This window comes from Quercus lobata, chromosome 3, assembly GCF_001633185.2.
Source record: "Quercus lobata isolate SW786 chromosome 3, ValleyOak3.0 Primary Assembly, whole genome shotgun sequence".
Classification (NCBI taxonomy): domain Eukaryota; kingdom Viridiplantae; phylum Streptophyta; class Magnoliopsida; order Fagales; family Fagaceae; genus Quercus; species Quercus lobata.
In genome coordinates this window covers 8,632,308-8,651,514 of record NC_044906.1, presented here as the reverse complement: position 1 = coordinate 8,651,514, position 19,207 = coordinate 8,632,308, and the positions used below count along the sequence as shown (strand labels likewise).

Here is a 19,207-nt window from a genome sequence, read left to right as displayed (position 1 = left end):
TCTAGTGAGTTCCCTGCCTTGGAGTGTTATAGAAGTTGTAGTTCTTGAAACAATGTGTCCTTCATAGTAGCATTCTTATAAAACTTCAAAGGTTCTGAAGTTGCTGTGATTACACCAAGAAGTCATGATCCACTAGGTCATAGATCACCTGCTAAGATGTGTTACTCCTTGAATGATTTTTTCGTTGAAGATGCGTTTCATTGGTTTCTCACCATATCACCAAATCCTTCATTATTGTTTTCATATTTCTCACTATATGATTGCTGCTTGTAATGTAGGGCATAATTGTCTACGTGAATTACTTAACTGAGGAAATCCATATCTAATTAATAATTCCGCAGCATATTTAACAAAAGGGTCTAAACTAGATTATTAATTATTTTATTGTGATTGGATGAATTTTTTCAATGCTTTGTTTCATTTATTAATTATGTTGTGTAGAAGTATAATTATACTTAGAAACTGTGAGATTTTAAAAAGATCTACATCTTGTTTTCCATTTAAGTTTAACTGAACTTTTAGTTAGCAAATAAAAAAAATAAAAATAAGAACTTGATAACTTTTTAAATTTTACTTGGTTGTACTTTTGCCTAGCTGATCTTTTAATCTGTCATTTTTAAACTTTGAAAAAAATTAGGGACCATGGTATAATATGAGAGAGAGAGAGAGCTGAATTCTGCAAGCTATGCTGTTCCTAGCACTACATTTAAGTACAAAGAAGACATGGTAAGCTGGCATTGAAGCCCACAAATAAGTACAAATTAAAGGTTAAGCAGCTAATCCTAGTTACTTCCTAGAAAAGACTTTACAAGATAGTTAGCACTAAATAGACAGAATGTGGCTTCTCTTCTAACACCCAGCTGCCTTGAGGAAGTTGTCAAAGGGGCTGGCAGGAGGCAGCCTCATAGACAACCATGGGTCCTGTGGCAACACAGCTCCCTGAGCACGATGATCGATACTTGTTATCTACATAAACAGAATAGATAATAGTCAAGATTACGCATAAATAATTGACAAAATATGCAAACAAAGGTCAAATTATTAATACTCAGTTATTTACAAGATTCTCTTAACCCAAACAACATGACTGCTAGAATAGGATAACCTTTACTTTCAATTCCTAGAAGCCGTACTGTTTCAACTGAAAATTCATTTTAACAGCCTAGTGGAATGTGTGAAAAAAACAAGGCAATTAATAAAAAGAATAGAAGGCAGACCCTTTTGAGTGCTAAGTGTCCATCTGCAGGAAACGCTGGAGATAATTTGTCAACTAGTCTACTTTGGTGATTTTCATGTGCCAACCAATTGGAGAGTTTCTTCCTTGTGCCTGTGCCAAGCGCTTCACACTGGCTAGCCATGGTATTGTATGGTAGGGGTGATGTAGTCACAGACGTTCCTACCACTTGCCCAGCTACCTCAAGTGCCTGAAAACAACACACTTTAGCGCTTACAAATTATTTGCATAGAGAGATATAGATGCCATGATGGATAAGAAAGAAGCGCACACACTGTTTCTAACCAACAAGAACAATCATTCTAACTCTTGAATGAATGCTGATATATTGGAATGACACATACAACTTAGTTTATATTCTTGCCTAATCTACAAAAGCACATTTAACTAGGTAGGTGCACTGCAACAGACAAGAACATTTCCAAAAAATTTCACTACATTGCTCTAGGTTAATAAAGTAATAAAGATGCATAAATAACTTTAGCCTTTCTTATAAGTTTGCTCCTTTTTTATCAGACTATTTTTCTCTTGGATAAAAAATCTTATAGAAATTAAGTTAATTTAGTAATCTTGTTTCATCATTGGCATATATATATATATATATGCTTGTCATAATAGAGGTTACCGATTCCAGAAGCTGTCCAATGCTGATAACATGGGGCACACATGGAGAAGGCGGCATTCTGGGGATGAAGCGAGAGATGTCTGCAACAGATGCTTCACTTATTGCATCATCCTCAACTAATGAATTTGTTGGATAATCCTGCATCATAAGCAACAAGCAAGGCCAATAGTTATGTAGCACAAACATATTGTTTGATGAGCTGAGGCAGGTCTGAGGCAGGTTGGGCTGTTGAACAGCTAAATGACTAAATCGTTGTTAACAATTGTCATCTTTTTCCCAATTAAGAAAAAGACAGTTTGTCAGAATGTAATGAACTCCATACAAGGTTATTAACTGGAAACGGTGATGATAAAGAGCATACCCCATCAAAGGACAATGATTCCTTGGAATGGGAAACTGTTTGACTGTGGTCGAATTCAAGTATTGATCGTGGACCAAACATGAATGCATCATCAGGTGTGAATGATTCTGACAGTTGCTTAGTCAGGTCATCTGCAGCCACCTTAACAAGCAGAAACAGACAAATCAGAGACAGAGAGAGATTACTAAGTCAGCAAAAGCCTAGTCCATTGATAATATGCCATACCTCAGTAATGCTAGACAGATTCTGAACTAAAATGTCCATTATGATATTTTCAGATTCATATGTCTTGTTCCTCAACTCCAGGAGCAATGATGTAGCGAGTTGATTATCAGTAACAGATCCATATCCTCTGATATCCATCTGAGGCCTTACATATACTTGAAGGTCATCGCTAAGACCCAGATACGGATCAACCTGAACTTGTAGAAGACATTTTTTTGTTAAGAAAACTATCAAAATCAGAAGTTTTGATTCTACTGTGAGCATCAGAGACTACCCTAACATTCCCACCCACACACACATACTGCAATCAGAACTCACATCACATGGAACTAATGACTTGAGCAAATCATTCAGATCAGGAATGTGATATATCTTTGCAGCAAACATCAACATGCCTGTTGATAATACAAAAATAGATCTTTGGCATGCTGGAGACAACACCCCTGCATAGAGAGAAACACATCAGTTAAACATTTGTAAATTCTCCAAAATTTAAAGGCTGTTTTGAATTTCTACTGCTTAGACATACCATTGTTAGGATCCAAGGATATATTCCTGAGAGACAGGGGAAGCTGAAAGAATCGGACCACAAGGCTGTCGTTTGGGTTCTGCAGCATTGTAAGTTTTAGATATCAAAAGTGACTAAAGTACGCAAACCAAGCCCATCATTCAATTTATGCTCAGCATGGTCAGTCTGATGAGTCATAAGTAAACATGACAACATGAAGCAACAGAAATGAAAAAGGGGAAGAAAAAAAAATTGAGGAAAGAATAAGAAAGCAGACACTGTGTTTATTGATGAACTTTCACCTTTAAGCCTGAAGAAATAAGTGTTAAAACAAAAGAATGTGCTATAGCTTCAAAATTTGAAGGTAAATTATCTGGAAGATTGGCTTGCATCCAAAAGGCAGATAGCAACTGTGCTACTTGATCCTCACTAAACTTCATAATATGTGGTTCCTGAGCCAATCGTAGACAAAGGTTTATATAAATCTTGTCAAAACAAATAAGTACTACAACAGCACACAAATTAAACCATTTATGGAAATGAACATTCTACTTACAGCCTCAGACAGGCTGGTTGCCCCAGCTGTCCTGTCAATAATAGAGCTAATTTTGTAAAAGTTAGGAGAATTTTTGCGGACACGGCCTTGCTTCCAGTCTTCTTCTGCAATGTCCCTTTCTTTAAAATCATCTTGAACACTATTCCCACGCTCTTCTGCTTTGATGCCATCTTTTTCTCTCCGGAGCTTTTCAAGTAGAGCTGTAATTGATGCAGATGCAGTATTTGAGTGCCATCTTCTTGGTTGGTATAAAAAACCACTTCTCAGAGAAGCAACTTCATGTCGGGGATGATTAGAGCTGGGAATTAAAAGAGCGGAAAATATATGATGTGCTCCAACTCGTGCCTCAACATCTGGGTGTAACATCACTTTCAACAATTGGATAAGAAGGGTTTCTGGAAAGACCTACATGAAAATATTTGAAATAATTTAACAAGGTGAGCCTGTATGCAAAAATGTACTTCAATTTAACATTGTAAAAGCCTTCAGTCACTTTCTGAATACGTAGCTTTCTAACACAACACATAAAACATGTTAGAATTAAAACCTTCAAACAATTTGTATAGGGGTTATTTTGAATCCATAAAGACGTTATTTTGTGGAAGTTACATTAATAACTATCTTATCAATGTATTTTTGTTTCAAAAGTATGAGATACAGAATACAACAACCAACAATACCATTTTTTTTTTTAATAGGACAACAACCAACAATACCTTTTTTTTTTATAGGACAACAACCAACAATACCATATAAAAGTACTTTTAAAGGAAATAATATGATACAAGGGAGCAGTGCAAAGAAATCCTTGGGAAAGGATATTCAATTTATATCAAACTCCTCTAACCTGCTGAGACCGTGAAGAGACTGATGCCACTGAGATCACATGAGCAAGAATCATTAATGATCCAATGGTTGCCCTGGCAACAGCTGCAGATGGCAACTTCTCCAGGGTTATAGCCATCAGGTCAAATAGCGGCCGTGCATCACCAATCTAGAATAGACCAGAACACACTCATTTAAACTGAAAGCACAATAGAAAGCAACAACCATACACCAAAGAAGTATCAAACTTACCCCTTTTGCAATTTCAAGCAGACAGCCTTCAATGGAATTCTGCAGTAATATATTCGAGTTTGACTCTTGCTCACCAACTGATTCAACTGTGGCTTGAAGACTTTTTCTCAGATGCCTGCATAGGTCACAGACAAATCCAATTTCTGCCAGCACAACTCCTGATCTAATTTGCCTAGCTAAAGCAGTAGCCACTTGAATGACATAAGACTTGAGCTGTGGATCATGTGCAACATTTTTGTGGTCTAGATGACGGATCAAAGAAGCTAAAATCAACTGCTGATTCCCTGGAATGAGAGTAAGCATTAGCAAAATATTGTCCCAACATAGGGATTAAAGTACCATACAAATATGTATTGCACTAACAAATATTTGGCAACCTACTCTTTGAAAGTAGAGGAGAGAAGGTAAAAAAAATAAGTCATCCACTCAAGGTTACATATTGAATTACAGTAGTATAACAAAGTCACACGCATTGAGGAAGAAGTCTAAGAGGGCTCAATATACCTGAACTGTCCATGAAATACAACACATCGGACAAAACCATTATAGCCAGCCCCTGCTGAGGCACCCAGTGACGTCCAGAATCAAAATAACCAAACATCGGATCAAGTACCCTGCGCATTGTTGAACTCTCCTTGGCTAATTCAGCCATTCTTTGGATGCATATTTGTGCCCATACTTTTGGCATCTCAATCTCCTCTCTATAACAAAGGCAAGAAAGTATTAAAAAGGAAATAATTAAAACAAAGAAAATTGTGTTACTGCATCAACATAAGTTGCCAGTACTCTCATATGGCCTAAAAATTTCTCCATCCTAGGCTTTGAGTAACTACTACCTTGTCAAAAGAGAAGGATCCTTCTTTTCTGGTCTTGGCCTCAAGTTCATGCAGCTAGGGCTAGTATCACAACTTGCAACTGCACCACCTCTGCCCTCACATCTAACAACTTCATCCACCCAATTATGATGTGGCTCCCCTCTCTCAACATCACCGTCATTATGAGTATCAGGCTCATAGTTATCTAAAGTGACATGTACAATCTGCAGTGTGGATATATCAACAAATTGTAAGCCAACACCAAAATTACTACCCCAAAGAGGAATGCCACATTCTGGTAAAATAAACAGAGAAGCGCCACATAATAACAAGGGATAGGCAAAACTGAAGGTTGCAGAATTTTGTACTAGACCAATTCTCTTATAAGTTAGTCATATCAATGACAGTGGACCATGCACATATTGCTTCATAGTTCATACAATTAATACAATAATTAGAAGAGTTCTAACAGATTGTTTGGGCAGGAGGAAGGGAATAATATGGAACATAACTTTAAGAGATTCCATATAATTTCTCTATCCACTGCTTTGGAAGTTCATCAAAATATGTTTATTTTTACACAAAGGCATCAAGATATTCATAAAAACAAAAATTGACTGGTACTCGTCTCATAGGGAACTTAAAAGGAGTCCCTTGAGTTTTAAATGCCACTTAGTTTTCCTTTTTTTCATATAATTATTGTTTAAAAATACAAGGACTTAAAAATTTTCAAGACATCACCAGATTAAAATTTCTTTGGTTACTGTCATGACATCAATCAATTAAACAGCAACCCCTTCTGTTAAAACACCATTGAAAAAAAAAAAATCCGTGCTTGAATGTTAATATTATGCATAAATGTCCGCCAACATTTGTAGAATCTAACAGATTCCATAGAATCATTAAATAGCTTCAAAAAAAGTAACTCAAAGAAAAACCAACCTCATCAAAATCCGCAAAAATATGTGAGAACTGTGCCATAAACCACACCTGCCAAGGAAGACATATCAAATAACCAATCTTCCAGCTAAAACATTGGTGTGATTAGCAATTACATATTTAAAAGTTACTAAATGAGACATAATGGGAAACAAATACTAAAAACTGTTGGCATTTTGACTTTCTAAAAGATTGTCTTTCTGAATCCATTTAATAAGAAACAACAAAGAAAAACATCAAATCATAAAACTACCATGGCTGATAGGCACTGCAAGCTTGATGCCCTTAAGCAGGGGCTTTGATGTTCTTCCCCTTTCTCACGAGCCAGAGCGCATACTTTTCGAACCAACTTTTCAATGTTATGTGCGTAAGTGCCATCTGCCTGTTCAAACATCAGGTCAACAGCCAAAAATATGAAAGAATATAACAAAAATACTACAAAAACAAATAAATAAATACTAACATAAGAATATGCATCCAATCTATGGACAAAACTCGTACATCTATCAAAATCCTTTTACATCAAAATCTTTTCTTATTCTATAGTTTTTGCTGGGCACATTGACCATTGTCCTATTACCTAAAGAGATACTGCTGTTGTTTTCAAATGAGGTGTGTATGCCCATACCTCTGTTAAAATCTACATAATAACATTATATATTTATATATTCCAGATGTATTTTCATAGAAAACTTGAGATGACAATGCTAATCTATACTCTCACCCATCTTTGAATTTTCATCTCTGTTAGTCCAAATAATCTTTAACATAAAGCTCAAGAAATAAACGTAATGGACCATGAGCTACATGTGCATATTAAGATGTGAATCCTTAGCCATATCATGTTAAAGATTTTTTTTCTTTGTTTAATTCTGTTTTCGGTCATAGCATAGGGAGTGTCTGTATGTCCAGGAAGCTGGATGAGCTCCATGTTTCTTAATGTCCATCAAAGTGTATACAAAAATTTAGTTCCCTGTTTGCCATATTTTGATGGTACTTACAAAAAAAATAAAGGTTAAAGTTATTTCCAAACTCACCTGACTGTAGATGAACCTTGTTAAGGTTTGGCATCCAAGTATACGCATAGCATCTTGCTTAGAGTTATCCAAAAGTTCAGTAACCACATTCAGCAGACTAACAGCAAAATATGCCCTGCATTGAAGTTTATAAAAATATATAATAAGGAATATTCATGCAAAACAATTTATCATACTTAAATGTTTAAAATATTAATTCGATAGACTCCCTAAAACAACTCAAAGCACTCCATGGAAAAGCAACATGCAGTAGACCTCTCAGTGAAATATCATATACTGGATACATCAAATATCAGTAAGTGAAATAGAATATACAAAGTTTTAGAAAACAACGGTCTGTGGAATGCAAAATATAAAGAGTTTATTTGCTAATCATACACATATATTGGCTACAAATGAGCTGTTTATTTGTAAAACTATAATAAATCAACTTAGGTGCTAAATAATCTATATAAGTTCAGCAATAATATGAGGGAAAAAAAAAAAAAAAGGTGCTTACATCTGTTTCTTACAAATACAAAGCAACTTATTGTAGGCCTCCGTAACAATATTGATGAACTTGATGTGTTCAACTCGCAGTTCTTTGTAGCACCTTTCTTCAAGATACTTCGCTATCTGTTTAAAAAAAGTACCAAAAATATTCAGCACTGGGCTCACTAATTTCAATGAAAGTAACTTTTACTGGGAGACACACAAGTAGAACAACAAATTTAGGGACCATACCTTAGGGATCCGAACCGGGTTTTTTGCAGCATATTCACATAACTTAACAATTTTTCTTTCATTTGGAGGGCCATCCTGCCATATATTTTGATCATTTTTTTAGTTACTGATAGGTGGAAATAGTAAATAGACTAAATGTCCAGGCAAAATATCTATTAAGAAACACTTTAAGTAGCTAAGTACCAAAAACATAATACTTAAACTCAATTTAATTTCCTATATAACTAAGATAGAGTAGGACCAAAGACTCAAGCTTTCTTTGACCAAACAAAAAAGAAAAACTTGTGGAAAGAAGGATAATGAAAGATAAAATATAGACACATTTATGTCACACAAGGATGAGACAACGCACATATTTGCTTCAAAGACTAGCATCATTCTTAAGCATATTAACCAGTTTCAAATCCTATTCTGAGATCCAATGATCCATTCAGAGGGCTAGCATTCCAAAACAAACAAATGGCAGCGAAGGACAAGGCCAGCTTTTCTTTTTTAAAAAGCCATTCCAAGGGTGATATGCGAAAAAGACATGCATATTCTTTGCTTCAAAGAAGGAAGCATATTGTCCTAGTCATGGGAATATAATGGCACTACAACTAACTTTTGTTAAATAAGAGCATAAGCCACAGCGACACTTGTACTACATAATCTAATAGTCACATTGACAACCACTAGTTAGATTTAATCTCAATCAAGGCTTAGCTACCTTGGATGTCTGTTAGTTCAACCACAACATACACATAGCACCTTAGAGGCTTATATTACAGTATCAGAAATTAAACCATAAGAATACTAAAAAATTAACACATTTAGGCAACAGATCAGAAAAAGAAACTCACAAGAGACTTAGGAAAGATCTCTGCAAGCAGTTTTTTGTAACGCTTAACGGGTTGTCGAGAGCTTGATCTCAAAGCAGGACAACAAACACACATGCTCTCACATGCTGGGAAAATCTTTCTGGAGATTAACCCCATTTTCCTGCAAATTTTTTTAAGACAAACAAAAGCATAAGGAAAAAAATAGTCAAAAACCCCAAGCAAATATTAACCCACTAGTCCAGCAGAAAAGCTTAGTGGAACACAAAACAAAGATAAATTAGCACATTCCCAGAAACTGAAAGTTTTCTTTTTTATTAACAAAAAAGAGAAAAAGGAAACAACCCAACAAGAAATGCAAAAAACAAATGAAGTTGGCAGCCATTGGGGCTGTAAAGGACAAACATTGAGCTACACATTTCCAGAGATATAAATTATAAACCCCCAAAAAAGGCCAAAACAAGAATGAAGAAAAGAGAGGTAAAATCACCAACACAAAATAAATGAATTAACCAAAACATCTGAAGCTACACAAGAACATGAGAACAAACATGAATCATACATATTCCAAAGTTACACCAGCTAAAAGCGTTTTCAGAAGCACCCGGAACCAAATGTGAAGCACTTAACAGAGAAAATTCATAACTTTCCTAGATTAAAAACCCAACTAGAAAAGCCCAAATAAAAACTGATAAAAAAAATCCTATCTTTAGCAAAACCCAGAACACCCATTGGAGTGAAAAGCATAGAGAAAACATGAACTACACGTACCTAGCACTGTAGAGACAGATCTGGCGGTTTGAAACTATAAAAACTCCAACTGGGTTTTTTTTTTTTTTTTTTGAAAAGCCAACTGGGTTTTTGTTCAAAGAGAGAGTGTGAAACAAAATGGTGTAGTATAACTGTATAATGAACAAACGAAAGTGAAAGAGAGAGAGCAAATGGCGCGTGGATTAAGACAAATCAAACAACATGGGAAGAGAGAGAGAGAGAGAGCTAGAATGATAGATCACTGATCACGTGCTTTGTGTCAGTAACTCTTTTACTGTGCGTATTTATTAGCTGAAAAAGTGAGTAAAATTAAGGATGGGCAACAACAGCAACAACAGGATTCACATCCAGTGCAATAGCTAGGGTATTGCACGGGGTGCAATAGCTTTAATATCAGCCATGGATTAAATCTAATGATCAGAAAATTGACACGTTATATCTCCACGCTGGCAATCCGTGTGCTTCAATTTCTCTCCTCTCTTTTGTTTTTTACCTCTTTTCACTTCAGCAATTCAGCTTTCCCAAATATGAGTTTCAGAGAAAAAAACTCTCTTGGAGACTAAATCCAAGGCCGAATCTCAGTGGGCCTCAGCTCATCCCACACCACCACCACCACCGGCGATGCTTCCCGGTCTAGTCTTCTCCTCTTTCAAGGTTTTCTCGTAGCTCTCTCTCTTCTCATTGCACCCACACCACTGCCGTTGGCGTGCTTATTACCGGTGTCACCACCACTGGTGGCTACCGGGTTTCCCTCTCTCCCTCTCAAATTTATTTTCTCTTTTATTTTTGTTTTTGTTCCAGTTTTAATTATTTTGATGACTAGAGCTGTATGATTTTGTTTGGGTTTGAAAAATGGGGGTTTTGGTATGAATCTGTTTTATTGTGTAAATATATGTCATTTTGTGTGTGGGTTATTGAGTAAGTGAAATTTGTGTTCTTGAGAGTGCTTAAATTAGTGTAAACACATGGACTAGTTGAGTGCAGATCTTAAAATCTGGGTATGTAAAGGGTAAGTTCTACCCTTTTTTTTTTCCTTTCCTTTGCTATGATCTTTGTTATTGCCTTGCTTCTTTATTGTTGCTGAAGGTGTGTTTGTTGAAATGCTTCATAGAGGGGTCAAGATAGTTGGGGCTATTGAAACCAAGATCTTGAAATTCTTTTTTTTTTTTTTTTCCAATCGGTCTTTGGGCTAATCCGTTGGATTTTAAAAAAGGCGTTGAATTTTACTAAGGTTATTCGTTCCAAAATTTTAATCTGAAATATTGTCCATAAATTGCAGTTGTTATTTTTAAGGAATAATCATACATGCAATAGAGAACTCTGACAAATGGGCTTTTTATGTTTGATTCCTTGTTTCATTTTTATGCGCCTTCAAGATCTTCTTGACTTTCTCTTGTCTTAGGCTTAATGTTCTTTTCTTCTTTACTAAAATCGTATAAATATATATATATATATATATATATAAAATATGACAGCTTTTAAGGTAATTGATGAGTGCAGAAGAACTTATCAGAACTAGAATCAATTGCGCTAGAAGAGACAATGAAACTGCAGGCTCTAAAACATCTTTGTGGTGAAAATTTTGTTCTTAGCTTGATCATATTACCTTTTGTTTGTTTTTGTGTGTTGTGGACCTGTGGTCCAAAAATGACTGCTGTGTTTTCATTCTGAAACCTTTAAAGAATTTCCATAAAGATTAGATGCCATTCTGGATCAGAAAAGTTCTATTATAAGGGGGAATAAATTGTGTTTTGGGAAGCCATGGTACTTTGTCTATTGTCATCCTGCAATCGCCATTCATTTTCATTATTAATCACCTGAATCCCCCCCCCCCCTTTTTTTCTCTTTTCTTGATTTATTTGCCTAAGATCATACAATTCTTACTCCTTTTACTGAAATAGAGCTATGATTCTTAGCTTGATAATAATTTCTCAGTTTGAAATTTGTCACAATGGATCAGTTTTTTCTCATTTCCTATGTTCCTATTGTGGTTTGAGTTGTGAAATGCACTGAAGGTGTTTGTGAAAATATTTGTTAGAAACTTTGAAGTGATGTTAAGATATTTTATTTGTGTGTTGTGCAGTCTTGAGGGGGATTCGTCATATTGAGAAATGCGCCAAGCTATTCTTCAAAATTGGTTAAATCATTCAGGAGAGATTCATCTTGTGTAATGGAAAAATCAAAACAAATTGAAGTTTCGAATGGAGTTGTCTCGGCCATGGCATCATTCAGGAGATTCATCTCTTGCCTTCCATTGTTGCCATTGTATAATTGAATTGCTGTGCAAGTTGTATTTTCATGTAGTAACTGATTTTTTGTGTTGATGAATAGATGAAATGTAAACAAATTTGTTTTGCAAATAGCATGTTGTGATGGAGTTCGATTATTAGCTTTTTAGGTCTTAATGCATTCCAATTTTTTATCTAGTCTAATTAGTCATTCTTGCAGACCAACAGTTCTTTGTGTTTGAATATGCTTGGAACAAGTACTAAAAATTGGAGGATGACTTAAAAACACAAATTATATAAACTATTCACAGCTTCATTCTGGCTCTTCACCAAAAAGCCAATCTATATGATGGAATTTGTTGGAAATACTATTAGTGCTCTTTTCTGTCAAATTACAACTTCATGCTCAATATATTCTCTTGAAAACAAGAATTACATAACAAGAGTCTTCAAGAACGTTTGGCATATTTTAAAATCAATGGATCCAAGATAAAAGTAAACCACCAAAAAAGAAGAAAACTTCGATCCAAAAAATGAACTAAATTGTATTAAATTATATTCTTTAATTACAAGGCCATAATAACATGATACAATAGAGAATTTTTTTTCTACCATCATATTACCTAATTCTCATGTAATAACCAAAAAAATAAAAATAAAAGGTCTTGCATGCTTCAAGATCAAATGCTTCAACAATCTTATGCGCCTACTCAATTGTAAATAAAAATGTGTCATGACCCTACTCAATTGTAAATAAAAAGTCATATGCACTCATTTAGTTCCACTCTTGGGGTGTCTTTCTTCTTGTTGTACATTCCTCTGCACTGGTTTTTCTACACTGGATAGCTGCTGCTTGCAGCATGTGGGCTGCTGCTTTCTTATTCTGCATTGATTTCCCTCTCGGCACTGGGTTTAGTTGGCACTGGTTTTAGTTTTGTTGTAGTTAGCTCCAGCTATATTTACTATTTTGTTTCCCCTGACTGACCCACAGGGTCTATACTTCTTTGTATACAAACTATGTCAATAATACATCTATCTTTACCTCAAAATAAAAGGACAATGGTAGTGCTACATAGAAGCGTGAAAGTAAATGAAACCAATAAGCACAACATCCTTCAAAGGGCATGCACACCAGAAAAACATAATAGATACTAAAGCTTAAACCACAATTCATATACAATACAGCATATATATTTATACGATTTTAGTAAAGAAGAAAAGAAAATTAAGCCGGAGACAAGAGAAAGTCATGAAGATCTTGAAGGCACATAAAAATGAAACAAGGAATCAAACATAAAAAGCCCATTTGTCAAAGTTCTCTATTGCATGTATGATTATTCCTTAAAAATAACAACTGCAATTTATGGACAATATTTCAGATTAAAATTTTGCAATGAATAACCTTAGTAAAATTCAACGCCTTTTTTAAAATCCGACGGATTAGCCAAAAGACCGATTGGGAAAAAAAAAAACAGAATTTCAAGAGCTTGGTTTCAATAGCCCCAACTATCTTGACCCCTCTATGAAGCATTTCAACAAACACCTTCAGCAACAATAACAGAGGACTCAAAGACCACAGCAACAGCAACAATAAAGAAGCAAGGCAATAACAAAGATCATAGCAAAGGAAAGAAAGAAAAAAAAAGGGTAGAACTTACCCTTTACATACCCAAATTTTAAGATCTGCACTCAACTAGTCCATGTGTTTACACTAATTTAAGCACTCTCAAGAACACAAATTTCACTTACTCAATAACCCACACACAAAATGACATATATTTACACAATAAAACAGATTCATACCAAAACCCCCATTTTTCAAACCCAAACAAAATCATACAGCTCTAGTCATCAAAATAATTAAAACTGGAACAAAAACAAAAATAAAAGAGAAAATAAATTTGAGAGGGAGAGAGGGAAACCCGGTAGCCACCAGTGGTGGTGACACCGGTAATAAGCACGCCAACGGCAGTGGTGTGGGTGCAATGAGAAGAGAGAGAGCTACGAGAAAACCTTGAAAGAGGAGAAGACTAGACCGGGAAGCATCGCCGGTGGTGGTGGTGGTGGTGTGGGATGAGCTGAGGCCCACTGAGATTCGGCCTTGGATTTAGTCTCCAAGAGAGTTTTTTTCTCTGAAACTCATATTTGGGAAGGCTGAATTGGTGAAGTGAAAAGAGGTAAAAAACAAAAGAGAGGAGAGAAATTGAAGCACGCGGATTGCCAGCGTGGAGATATAACGTGTCAATTTTCTGATCATTGGATTTAATCCATGGCTGATATTAAAGCTATTGCACCCCGTGCAATACCCTAGCTATTGCACTGGATGTGAATCCGCAACAACAACAGCTGTTGAGTTAAAGGGGTTTGTGTGTCAGAACTTGGAAAACTGAAAAAGTAAAACCACCTCTCCAAGTTTTTTGTGTTGTGGAAAAAGGATATAAAACTTGGCTTAGAATTTTTGAACTCTTTTGGAGGGATTGCATGAGTCGCTGGTGTGAACTCAACTTTGCAATCATAGTGAGCACCAATCCACAATAAAATAAAATAAAACCGTAGTGTTTTGTTTGATTTTTAAATTGTTATAAAAAAATAAAGTTTGATTTTAAATTGTGAATGGCTTTTTGCCTACCAAAATCGAAAAGGCTTTATTAATTAGTGCTTCTATGGAATTTTTCTAAAGGTTTTTTCATAAAGATACAATATTTACTTAACTTTTTTTTACTTAACTGTTGATATAATTATTGTGATTGATACATAATAAAAATAATATAAGTGATAAACTCAAATAAAAGTGAAATTACTTTAAACATAACAAGTCATACTCATATTAATTATATATATCTTTAAAGGGAGTATTATTTATTCACAAACCTTAAATATGGCAATGTAATTCATTCATAATCATAAACCTCAATTAAGGAGGAGATGTAATTTCGTCTATAATTTTCCAAAAATTAAATTAGTTTAATAGTACTTTTTGTGTGATTTTGGAACAATTATTTTTTTTATGAAATTGAAGTTAAAAGAGATAGGAAGTTCAAAACTTAACGAGACAGTAATGACGTCTATAAGTTCCAACTTCCAACTAGTAAATGAGATTTGCCTCTTTATTTTTCTTTCTTTTTTTATTTACTTATTTTTTTTGGTGGCTGATTGGGCAAATAAATAGTTCCTTGTTTTGCAAATTAAGTAAGATAAAGAAAACTATTTGTCATTATTATAATCTACTTCATTATGATAAAGAAAACTATTTGTCACTCATTATGATAAAGAAAGCTATTTGTTATTATTATAATCTACTTCATTATGATAAAGAAAACTATTTGTCACTCATTATGATAAAGAAAGCTATTTGCTACAAATTAAGGGTTCATTTGGGATCTGCATATTTTGTTGAAATTGAAATTTTTTTGCTAAAATTACTGTAAATAAAGGTAAAATTTAGCTGAAATAGTATAATAGGACTCATGAATAATACCAAAATATGTAGTAAGACCCAAAAATAGTAGTAAAAATAAATTGAATAATAAAATAAGTTGACGAAAATAATTTTTCCCAAACGCACATTAAATGAATTTTTTATCAATAGTCATGTAGCTCAACATGCATTTTTTGGAGTTTTCAGTGAAGATATTAAATGGTCAAGTTCAACACCTAATTATCAAATTATCAATTAAAAAAAAGTGAAATTTTCAGTTTTCACCATACAATCAACCTAAAGAAATCGATGGAAAATAAAACATTTTGTGTGTTAAATAAAACCCAACCATGAGAAGGTTTTGCATTCGCAAAATGCATCAACCTTCTTGTAATATATGAATTCTACACAATTGTAGGACTAATAATAATATATATGGGATGATTTTCTAAATGTTTTTTTAAGATGTCATTGGGTAATAATTACCTTATGAGTCATGAGCAATGTTACATATACAAAATTTTAAACATTTTTCATAATAATTGAGTTGACAAATTTTTACTATTTCTTAATATGAGCCACTACTAACATCACTTTTTTTTTCTTTTTCTTTTTTTTGTTAATAACACTTGGTTATTTGATCAATTTAGCAATTGTGAGTGAATGAGTATGACATCCAACTAATCTTATATATTAATTAGTACGACTTTTCTTTTTGATTTACGGTGGTAATAACTAGAGCCAAACTTAGACATCACAACCAGGACCATGTCCATGAGAGATACAGGCGACTGAGAATGACATGATCTCCTTCTTTATCCTTTTGTAATAAAGTATTGAGAACCAGATCTTGGCAAATGCCCATGTTATGAAATCTGAGACCAATGTGTAGAAGTATCTTAATGTTGTTGGAATCACCAACAAATGACAAACACAAACGTCCAAGTAGTTTACAACCCATTGGTTACTTTCACAAGGCATTTAGGGCCTGTTTGGGTAAGGAATTTTCGTCACTCAATTTCCATCACTCAATTTCCATCACTCATCACTCATCACTCATAACTCATCACTCATCACTCAATTTTTCACATCCGTTTGCCTTCATCACTCAGTTTTCATCACTCACTATTTTTCACACTATTTGGAGGCCCACACCTGTCACGGTACAGTGTTTTTTTTTTTTTTTTTCACTAGCAGCTTCTTCCTTTTTTTTTTTTCCCTCCTGGGTTGGCTGTTCGGTCTGGTTTTTTTTTTTTTTTTTTTTTTTCACTAAGTTTGGTGAGTCTAGGTACTTAAAAAAAAAAAAAAAAAAAAAAAAAGCCAACGCCAACCCAAAAAAGAAAAAGAAAAAGGAAAAAAAAGTCAAAAGGTGGTCAAAAGTTGCGGCTGTGGGTCCCTCATGTGTGTTTATTTACGGAAATGCCATTAAGTTATGAGTTATGGAAACTGAAAACAGCCTTTTGTTGTTTTCAGTTTCCATAACTCATAACTCAAAAATCAGAGAATTGAGTGATGGAAACAGAGTTATGGAAACAGAGTTATCGTTTGGCCAAACAACCTTTTTGCTATGGGTCCCACTATTTTTGAGTTATGAGTTATGGAAACTGAGAATTGAGTTATCAAAAAACTCAATCCAAATGGCCTCTTAATGTTTGGACATTGGAGAAGGTGTTGGACAGCTTATCAAAACAAAAACAAAGTAAATAATTAGAAGAAAGTGGATATAAATCACAAAATAGTTAGAGCATCCACATCCGGAAATTCCATCCTATCTTATTTTACCATCTCAAAAAGCTACTTTATCAATTATACAATACCATTTTACAATACACCCAACATCCCAAACTTCTATTTTTACCTACAATATATTAAAATAATATAAATTATAGAATAAAATAATATAAAAAAATCTCTCTCTCTCTTCATCTCTGTTCTCCCTCACTTTGTTTTTCTCTCTTTCTCATCCACCCACCACCAACCTAAACCCAGAACAGCCACCCAACAATACACTCCTTGCTGAAACTTGAAAAAAAGCCTTCATTTTTTTTTTTTTTGCTCTCCCATGCCAATTCAGCCATACTCACAAAGAAAGAAAGAGCAGAGATAAAATTCAGCCACCATCCATATCAAACCCATAGCCAATTCAACCATACCCACTGGCCAGCAACCCAGCCACCACCCACACGCCGGACCCACAAATAACACCTGAAAAATTTTGCCACCGTCGCAACAAAATCTCAGCAATAAACCCCAAACAAAAAAAACCAGCAACCATAAAAATTCAAAGATAAAAAAGCTAGCAATAAAATCTCAGCAATCCCTCCCTCTGAACGATACAGACCAAAGTTTGATCGTCACTCCATGACAGACCGATCAAGCGATCGTCGGGGTTCTTTCGAACGACGTCGGAGAGAGAAACACCGATGGAGTTGAAGGGCCGGAGCTTTCGGAGTGCGGACTCGGAGTAGAGCTAGACGATTTTGGAATCGTCGCGGCTGAGAGTGACCGGACTGTCGAATGGGGTGTAGGCGACTTTGTTGCGGCTGAGATTGATGTGCCTCCATTGCATCGGTATTAACGGTCGCCAAGAAGTTGCCACTCGGCGGCCACCAACACGTTGGCCATTGGAAATGAGAGGAATTCAGATTGGGCATTTAATTGGAGAGGTTTGATTCATGAGAGTTTTGTTTTGTTGTTACTATTTTGTTCTTTTGATTTGTTGCTTTTGATCTAATAAAAGAAGAAGGCTATGGAGAGAGAGAGAGAGATGGGATGAGACAGAAAAATCACGGTACTGTAGCAAGAGAGAGGGGTTGAACGAATTAAAATGCAATATTTTGTTTTGGCATTTCGCTACAGTACCATCTCACATATGAGATGGTACTGTAGCGCAATGCCAAAAAAATTTGGTATTTACCAATTTAGCTATCCAATTGTTGAGCATATTTTGGACCTACATGCTAAATAACCTTTACATTTAGCATTTGACCAGCCCACTGCGGATGCTCTTAGAAGTTGGTGGTTGCTTCTCTATGAACAGTACCTAAATGGAACTACTATTATAAATGTCTAGTGGGGTATAGTATTGTGATCTAATGATTAATTGCTCGAGGACACTATATAGGTCATTTTCATAATTCTGTTTACATCTACGTACAAATTCTTTATATTTCTTTTTTCGTTATTAATAATTTATTTCTTTGTCTATAAAAAGTCAATATCAATTGTTTTTTTTTAACTAAAAGTTTTAAGAACCTTTTGTTTTAATTTAAAATCACAACTTATTTTTATCACCGACTTATAAAGGCTTGTTTATTATATTAAATATAGTTGTATTTGTATATAATTTATCTTTCAAATAAAATAAACTCATTCAAATACACTTTTTTTCGCAAATAATTAGCAGCACAATCACAATTTAATATTTCAATTAATGCGGGGTATGTTGCTGTGACCTATGATTAATTGCTCAAGGACATGTATAGGTCTTTTTCATAAAACTTACAAATTCTTTATATTTATTTTTTTCTTTGATAATCAATAATCAGTTTCATTTCTATAATAAGTCAATATCAATTGGTTATCGTTTTAAGGTCTTTTTGTATTTGTTTATTTATCGTTATCCAAAGAGAAGGTCTTTTTTATTTTAATTTTTTAACTAAACGGTTTAAGAACCTTTTATTAGTTTAAAATCACAACTTATTTTTGTCACCGACTTATAAACAATTTTTAAAGGCTCGTTTGTTATTATTATTTTATTTTAAATATAGTTTTATTTGCATACAATTTATCTTCCAAACAAAATAAACCCATCCAAAAATTTATTTTATCACAATGATTAGCAATCTCTATGTAATGTTGCCAATAATAAGTTG

At 34.4% G+C, this 19,207-nt stretch overlaps 1 protein-coding gene and 2 long non-coding RNA genes across 4 annotated transcripts; 2 read left to right on the top strand and 1 right to left on the bottom strand.

The window, feature by feature from the left end:
* Positions 1-613: 613 nt before the first annotated feature.
* LOC115979468 lies at positions 614-9,917 on the bottom strand. Of its 2 annotated transcripts, none has more exons than XR_004089060.1 (20): positions 9,687-9,917; positions 8,940-9,078; positions 8,101-8,175; positions 7,877-7,992; positions 7,378-7,492; positions 6,594-6,722; positions 6,344-6,391; positions 5,423-5,625; positions 5,091-5,287; positions 4,587-4,870; positions 4,357-4,503; positions 3,510-3,914; positions 3,256-3,405; positions 2,975-3,053; positions 2,764-2,888; positions 2,446-2,637; positions 2,221-2,361; positions 1,860-2,128; positions 1,218-1,424; positions 614-966 (listed from the first exon to the last, which is right to left on the bottom strand). XR_004089060.1 is itself a non-coding variant. In XM_031101522.1 (20 exons), exons 2-20 carry the CDS (start codon positions 9,072-9,074, stop codon positions 850-852), a joined length of 3,003 nt encoding a protein of 1,000 aa, XP_030957382.1. In that variant the 5' UTR covers positions 9,075-9,078; positions 9,687-9,910; the 3' UTR covers positions 614-849. The 2 variants fall into 2 exon arrangements, 1 of the variants encoding a protein (XP_030957382.1); XM_031101522.1 differs by having other exon boundaries at positions 1,860-1,997; positions 9,687-9,910.
* A 252-nt stretch (positions 9,918-10,169) lies between these two features.
* LOC115979469 lies at positions 10,170-12,075 on the top strand. Its single transcript, XR_004089061.1, has 2 exons — positions 10,170-10,340; positions 11,770-12,075. It is a non-coding gene; the product is annotated as an uncharacterized LOC115979469 (long non-coding RNA).
* A 372-nt stretch (positions 12,076-12,447) lies between these two features.
* LOC115979470 lies at positions 12,448-13,792 on the top strand. The gene is made up of 2 exons (XR_004089062.1): positions 12,448-12,642; positions 12,676-13,792. It is a non-coding gene; the product is annotated as an uncharacterized LOC115979470 (long non-coding RNA).
* The last annotated feature ends 5,415 nt before the right edge of the window (positions 13,793-19,207 follow it).

Coding starts and splice junctions, on each gene's coding strand:
- LOC115979468 (XM_031101522.1), bottom strand. CDS start 9,074: ATGGGGTTAATCTCCAGAAAGATTTTCCCAGCATGTGAGAGCATGTGT. Junction 3,406..3,509: donor CAACCAGCCTGTCTGAGGCT/GTAAGTAGAATG, acceptor CGATTGGCTCAG/GAACCACATATTATGAAGTT. Junction 967..1,217: donor GACACTTAGCACTCAAAAGG/GTCTGCCTTCTA, acceptor CTGTTTATGTAG/ATAACAAGTATCGATCATCG.